The 7,827-nt window shown below is 37.4% G+C and overlaps 1 protein-coding gene and 1 non-coding gene across 4 annotated transcripts in view; both read left to right on the plus strand.

Moving 5' to 3' along the window:
* LINS1 (lines homolog 1) overlaps positions 1-7,827 on the plus strand; it is a 48,228-nt gene that overhangs the window by 30,254 nt on the left and 10,147 nt on the right. Inside the window, exons 2-5 of one of the 3 annotated variants that reach the window (XM_023727867.1) lie at positions 4,065-4,536; positions 4,630-4,719; positions 6,110-6,251; positions 6,689-7,279. In XM_023727867.1, coding sequence (XP_023583635.1) covers positions 4,138-4,536; positions 4,630-4,719; positions 6,110-6,251; positions 6,689-7,279 — 1,222 coding nt within the window. In that variant the 5' untranslated portion in view covers positions 4,065-4,137. Of the gene's footprint in view, positions 1-3,954; positions 4,537-4,629; positions 4,720-6,109; positions 6,252-6,688; positions 7,280-7,827 lie in introns of those variants that run through there. The other 2 variants (XM_004372685.3, XM_023727868.1) reach the window with 2 other exon arrangements.
* On the plus strand, positions 3,007-3,113 carry LOC111819841 (U6 spliceosomal RNA). The gene has a single exon (XR_002823415.1). It is a non-coding gene; the product is annotated as a U6 spliceosomal RNA (small nuclear RNA).

Below are 7,827 nucleotides of genomic sequence, written 5' to 3' on the forward strand. Positions count from 1 at the left end.
AAAAAAAAAAAAAAAAAAATCCTCACAACCAGACCAATAAACAACATCATGATAAATGAGAAAATATTGAAGTTGTCAAGGATTTCATTTTACTTGAATCCACAATCAACACCCATGGAAGCAGCAATCAAGAAATTAAATGACATACTGCATTGGGCAAATCTGCTGCAAAAGACCTCTTTAAAGTGTTAAAAAGCAAAGATGACTAAAGTGTGCCTGACCCAAGCCACGGTATTTTCAGTCTCCTCATATGAGTATGAAAGCTGGACAGTGAATAAGGAAGACCAAAGAAGAATTGATGCATTTGAATTATGGTGTTGGTGAAGAATATTGAATGTACCATAGATTGATAGAAGAATGAACAAATCTGTCTTGGAAGAAGTACAGTCAGAATGCTCCTTAGAAACAAGGATAGCGAGACTTTGTCTCCTGTACTTTGGACGTGTTATCAGGAGGGACCAGTCAGTGGAGAAGGACATCAAGTTTAGTAGAGGGTCAGTGAAAAAGAAGACCCCCAAAGAGATGGATTGACACAGTGGCTGCAACAATGGACTCTAACATAGCAAGAATTGTGAGGATGGCGCAGGACCAGGCAGTGTTTTGTTCTGTTGTACATAGGATTGGTATGAGTTGGAACCGACTGGATGGCACCTAACAACAACAGTCTTTTTCATTAAGTCAGGTGGTAATGGTTTTGTTGTGACTGTTCTTTTCTAGCAGGAAAAGACAAATTTACTTTGCTTTAGAGCAGCTTCTGGTGAAAACCAGCGCCTCTGCAGTTTTTGAGTCAAGTTTTTTAGATTAACATTTGGTTGTGTTGTGTGGGTAAAAAAATCCTTAAAATAAAGTGACATGTCTGTTATGAATTTTCCTCTTCAACAAGCCTAAGACGGGCAGTTTGTCTTGTAGTGGGTAATCAGCAGTTGAAATTCCTTAGAAGCTAAAGGAAGGAGGAAGCCAGTGGGGAGAAAAATTAAAGATCAAGGCTTGGTCAGTGGGCCGTAATTGTACAAATGAAGCGATCGCCCTCTGCTCTCTCTTCCTGTGAGTACTGATGTTATAAATGAGTTGAGGTACAAAAAGGAAGTCTGGATTTTGTTAAAGGATAAACTTTAAAAGGACAAAATCATGACCCATATAAAATGAACACATAGCAAAGATTTTATTTAACTCATTGATTAATGGCAGGATAGGCAGGTGTCACAGCCCTTTCAAAGGAGAATAGAAACACCAAATTATGTGGAGCAAAGGAATGTTGAAATTAATTTACAAATGGAGACAAAAGTGGCCTGGGGGTTGGGGGGAAGGTCTTCCCCCACCAGACAATTTATTTGTGTGTCTATAGACAAGAGTTACTTGCATTGCTGTCAGTTATCTACAGTTTACAGAAGTGTAAAATAGCCCAAAACGGGGGGGGGGGGGGAATCCTTGAAGATCAGATAATTCCCAGAGGCTGCAGCATTCCTTGGAAAGGTATATCCAGTAATGTCTTTTGCTTATTCTTTACCATGCTTCCTCTGTGGTAACTGCATCCTTCCTCTGATACTGATTAGCTAATTGCCCTCCTTCTCTGCTTTAAAAACCATGTCTGACCCAAAATGTCCTTTTCCTTTTCCCTGCTCCTTGTCAGCGTCCACAACTACCAGAGTATCTAAATTTGCATCTAACTACAAGTACAACTGACTCCATGGCACCTAACAGGAAGTGCATTTTGCAAATGTTTGGATTGCTTTTGCCTAATGTCTTTTTTCTTAGGATGGCATTCTTAAAGTTTTTCTTTAATGTTATAAGTGATTACCAAGGGTTCTTCCTGTTACATGATTTTAAATTGGAAATTAATCAGCAATAAGAAGAATATAATTATACAATTTAAAGTTTATACTTTCGGTCTCATAACTGTTCTTGGGTAAAAACATAGCAAAGTTTAGTAAAGCGAAAAGAAAGTTGTATGTGTCATATATTCAAAAAGGCAAAAGTTGGAAAAGGACAAGCATTCTGCCACAGCCATGTCTGTCTGAGTCCAAGGAATATTACGGAATAAGCAATAATGGGAAAACAGACAAGCATGCAGCTAGAGCTATGTCTGCCCGAGTCCGAGGAACATTACAGAATGACCGGTATATATCAACATTACAAAATGGGCAAGACCATTGAAAGCTTCACCTTTTCACACATTGGCTAAAAACTGTTAAGTCACCATGATTCTACATTTTGAATTGTCTTTCTTAACAATCATTGGTACAGGTTTCAGTAACGACAGTCGGGAGGGTCTTCATTGGTCCAACAAATCTTACTATTTGCTAAATGCTAGTAGAAAAATATAAGAGTGGAAAGTATATGGGTCTTTCGTGCTGTTTTATTGGCTTATATGAAAAGTTCCCTGAAAGATGTTTTCCAAGATTGTCCTAGCTGTTGTTTTTATACCTCAGGGCCCAGTTGATGTATCCTTGTGAGTCCTTACGAGTCCAGCTCCAGCTGGGTCACATTTTAGGACAGGGAATAATGGCTCCAATATTATCTCCTAAATCATAACAATAGGATTTTGACCAGGGTTTTGATTGGCTGATTTTTGAAGTAGATCCCAGGCTTTTCTTCCTGGTTCGTCTTAGTCTAGAAGCTCCACTGAAACCTGTTCAGCATCATAGCCACATGCAAGCCTGCACTGACAGATGGGTGGTGGCTGCCCATAGGATTCATTGGCTGGGAATTGAATCTGAGTCCCAAGGCTAGCATTCTACCACTGAATTATCACTGCCTCCATTTAGTGGGTAGAGGCCAGTAATGCTGCTAAACATCCTACTGTGCACAGGGCAGGCCCCCACAACAAAGGATTATCTGGCCCAAAATGCTAATAGTGCCAAGGCTGAAAAACTCTTGAGAGCCTGTGGAAAGATGTTAGATGAAAGCTGAAGTTTCTGGTATGAGAAAATTAAAAATAATTGTATGTTCTTAAATTAGTATAGAAGGCATACATTCCACTTTTATGATCTTAAAAATGATGTTCTTGTGCTTGCTTCGGCAGCACAAATACTAAAATTGGAACAATACAGAGAAGATTAGCATGGCCCCTGTGCAAGGATGACACACAAATTCCTGAAGCATTCCATATTTTTCTTCTAGGGACAGAATAGCAGGGGTGGGGGTCTGGGGACCATGGTTTCAGGGGACATCTAGGTCACTTGGCATAACAAAGTTTATTAAGAAAATGTTCTGTATCCCACTTTGGTGAGTGGCATCTGGGGTCTTAAAAGCTTGTAAGTGGCCATCTAAGATGCATCAGTTGGTCCCAACCACCTGGAGTAAGGGAGAATGAAGAACACCAAAGACATAAGGAAAGTATTAGCCCAAGAGACAGAAAGGGCCACATAAAACAGAGACTTCATCAACTTGAGACCAGAGGAACTAGATGGTGCCTGGCTACCACCAATGACTGCCCTGACAGAGAACACAACAGAGAGTCCCTGATGGAGCAGGAGAAAAGTGGGGTGCAGAACTCAAATTCTAGTAAAAAGACCAGACTTAATGGTTTGACTGATACTGGAGGGACCCCTGAAGACATGGCCCGCAGACTCTCTGTTAGCCCAAAACTAAAACCATTCCTGAGGCCAACTCTTCAGACAAAGATTAGACTGGACTATGGGACATAAAGTGATACTCGTGAAGAGTGTGCTTCTTAGCTCAAGTAGATACATGAGACTAAATGGGCAGCTCCCGCCCAGAAGCGAGATGAGAAGGCAGAGAGGGTCAAGAGCTGGTTGGATGGACATGGGAAATCCAGGGTGGAAAGGAGGAGTGTGATGTCACAGTATAGGGAGAACAACTAGGGTCCCATAACAATATATGTATAAATTTTTGTATGAGAGACTAACTTGAATTGTAAACTTCCACTTAAAGGACAACAATAAAATGTCATTAAAAAAAAAATGATGTTACAAATTTTCCATCTTAGAAATTAAGCCATGAGCAATACTTTTAACTTGAGAGACTTAGTGATAGAGTGGAACAGTCACTGTTCTTTGTAACTGATGAATAACAAAGTTTAAAAAATTTTTTTCCTATTTCAGGTTTTACTGAAGACACATCTTAGAAAGTCATCGTATTCCCAATGTTCTTATATGATACATTTTTGAAATCAAAATGAAAGCTTTCTGTGAAGTTTTAGAACAGTTATACAAGAAGGTACTTCTTGGAGCTTCACTTGAAAATGACAGTCATGATTACATCTTTTATCTCAACCCAACATTTCCAGACCAAGATTTCTCTACAGTGACCTCCTTAGAGTGGTCAAACACCCAAGGTTCCCAGGATACTCATCAACCATGCTCTGTCAATTTGGCTGCCATTTCTGTAGCACCAGTGTGTTTGAAGACATCCTCTTGGATGAGCAGTACCCGAGAAATAACACTGCTTCAGTTAACAGTGATCAAAGTGATGATCACCAGAATATTGTCTACTGAAACTGAGTTCCATGCAAAGGAGAAATACAGAGTTGTGATTAAAATTCTCTTAAGATCATCTGAGGTGGATTCTAAATTAGTAAGCCATTTGGTTTTTTAAAAGATTTAAATTTTTTAAATAAAAGTTTGAAAAACATTTACCAGTAGTTATTAAATACTTGCTTTTCTACAGATCTGTATGTTCCAAAATTCGGATAAATTGTTATCTCACATGGCTGCAGAGTGTCTTGCATTGCTTCTGTATTTCCAGCTGAGGGAAAAGGTGAGTTAATTAATGAAATTATATTATTATTTTCCTTATAGTTTATTTAAAATTGCTCTTTATCATTTGATGTTATCCTTCAAATATTTGTATTAATAGAATGTTTTGCTCATGTAATACACATGTAAATCCATAAAGTGGGAAAATGGAATAATATGATAGTGGCTTGTGTCAAGGGTTGGAATCTTAAATACATTAAAAGTCATTATATCAGATTCTTAACCTGAGGGATGGGTTTTAGGGGATCAGTGCATGTCTTAAGATCAGAGGTTCCAGAACTTGCCTCAGATTCTCAAAGACTAGGTAGGCCCCCTTTCCCTATCCCTCCGCACCACCACCCCCGCTCCAAAAAAAAGGTTTAGGACCTCTTCTTGAGACCAAGATCATTTTCACAGATTTAATAGAAGTAAATTCTAAGAATGGTCTTCAGCATAATAAAAATGATACAAACAAACTCAGCATTAGGTTTTTCTCTTACCTCTGAATTAGTTAATAATCAAATCTATGCATCTTCTTTCAGCTATAATTATTTATTTCTTTCTAAAATAACATTTTTTTCTGTATATGAAAGGTGATAGTCATGGTGGAAAATGGAGAAAAGTATAAAGAATAAAATAGAAATTATACATCATTCCGCTACAGGCAGTCCTTGGGTTACGAACGTCTGACTTACAGACAACTGGTACTTAAGAACGGACTGTCACAAAGTCTATTAAGAATGTGAGTTAAATACAGTGGTTCATAGCAACGAACGCACATATTACTTTGTGATGTTCATGAAAGCATTGCAGTGTTTGGAAGTGTTTCTTAAGTGTTTTATATGGCTAAAATCCAAATCCATTGCTGTTGAGTCGATTCCGACTCATAGTGACCTTGTAGGACAGAATAGAACTGCCCCATAGGGTTTCCAAGGAGCAGCTGGTGGATTTGAACTGCTGACCTTTTGGTTAGCAGCCAAGCTCTTAACCACTACACCACCAGGGCTCCTTTATATGCATAGAAAGGTAAAATATATGCTGTATATAGAGACAAACATATGAGTGATGCTAAACAAGAACTGTATGTACCTGTTCCAACTTACCTACAAATTCAACTTAAAGACAGACTTAGGAACAGCTATCAGTTGTAACCCGGGGACTGGCTGTACCTAGAAATGAGCACTGCTAATATTTTCATGTTTCCTTCTGGGCCTTCATTTCTTTGGCATCTTGAATTCCTTGACTTACAGAATATATTTCTATTCCTTCTTGTTTTACCAAATAGCACCATAACTTTTTTTTCGTAAGTAGTATGCAGTGTTTTATAGAGTTGTGTTGTGCATAATAGCTAATTTGTAATTGTAAAGAAAATATTGTATCACAACTCACTACCTTTATTTTCTCACTCGTAGGTAACATTAAGCAATTCCTGGATTACTTTTTGCCAAAAAAATCTTTCTGAATACTCTGAGAGTGATAAGGTAGTATACTGCCTCTGGACTCTTGCAGTTGTAATAAAAGAAATCTTTAAAGATACATGTTCAGAAAAAACAGGTAGGAATTATTTGTTTTTCTATAAATGATTGCCATTATCCTGCTCCCAAGGAGCATTATATTTGTAATGAATATCAGGACTTAGTTTACAACATCTGATCTGTTTTGACGTATGAAAAACTAAAGAATCTCTCCCCATGTTTTTTTGATTGCGAATACATACCTTTTAAAGAAAAAAATTATAAGGGAAAAAATTGAAGTTTTTCATTACTATTATTCCTTGCATAGTTTGATGCTATTTATATTTGTGAAATTGATGATAATGGTGGCTATTAGCAGTTAATCTTTGTAACCTTATTTGTTCACTTTAGAGGTAATCCAAATCTATGATTTCATCTTGTAAACTGATTAATATTTCTAAAAATTGAATTGTAAAAGTGTGTCTTAGAAGCCCTTGTTTTCCTTGTTGTTTATAATTACTATTTTTATAATTGCAGAAATTCTAAAGCAGTTCCTGACTCCTTTTAATACTACTTTTGAAGTATTTTACAATTCCTTATTTTCTCAGCGTTTTGAAAACTGCCAAGAAACTTCTAAAATAATAAACAGCTTGATGTGTTTCCTGGAGTTGCTTGAACTTCTTATAGCCTCCAGAGTCTACCTGAAGTTACATTTCACTTGCCAGAGGATTTTCTTTTTGAAACCTTCTTGTATGCTAGATGTTCTTACCTGGCCTACTCCAGCTTTCGTCAAAAGGAAGTTCATTGTATTCGTTAAAAAGTGCTTTCTCTGTAAAGTGGGTGAAGACCTCTTTCGTGGATGTGTTCCTGTCTTAAGGCCACCAGATCATCTTTTAGATGAGGACATGCTGGCTGTAGCCAACGCTGTTTTGCAAGCTGTGAGTTTAGGGTGGTTGAGGACATTGTCTGTTCGTGGAAAACCTTCCCGCTTTGGAGGCGATGACATTCAGCCTGGATGTGAAAGTAACTCTGAACCAGATCACGTGATCCTTAGAGCAGCAACCTTAGTTTTAATTAAATCCTTAGAAATCAAGTTTCAGAATTGTACGTCACCAAATGAAATACAAGGTAATTCTCTGAAATCCTTTTTATGTAATTTGTAATTATTTACTAAGTAAAATAATTCATAATTATAAAATCTCAGGACCAGTGTAAATTCCACTAATTTGTTTAAGCTAGTTACTTTTTTTTTTTAATTGTACTTTAGATGAAGGTTTACAGAACAAATAGTTTCTCATTAAATAGTCAGTACACATATTGTTTTACGACACTGGTTAAGAACCGCACGACGTGGCAGCATTCTCCCTTCTCGACATTGAGGACCTTTTTTTTTTTTTGGTGCCAAAGTTACACCATTTCATAAGTTTCTACATGTACAATTCAGTGGCATTGATTACATTCTTCCAGCTGTGCTGCTATTCTCGCTGTCCTTTTCCAAATTGTTCCATCACCGTTATCTTCAACTCTCTGTCCCCTAGGCTTCCCATCAAACCTTTTGAGTTGCTGTGTCAATTTGATCTCACATAGATAATTTTTTTTTTTTTTGGTACCTTAGATGTAGGTTTGCAGAACAAATAGTTTCTCATTAAACAGTTAGTACACATATTGCCCTATGA

This window comes from Trichechus manatus, unplaced genomic scaffold, assembly GCF_000243295.1.
Source record: "Trichechus manatus latirostris isolate Lorelei unplaced genomic scaffold, TriManLat1.0 scaffold00019, whole genome shotgun sequence".
In the NCBI taxonomy this organism is placed as follows: Eukaryota; Metazoa; Chordata; class Mammalia; order Sirenia; family Trichechidae; genus Trichechus; species Trichechus manatus.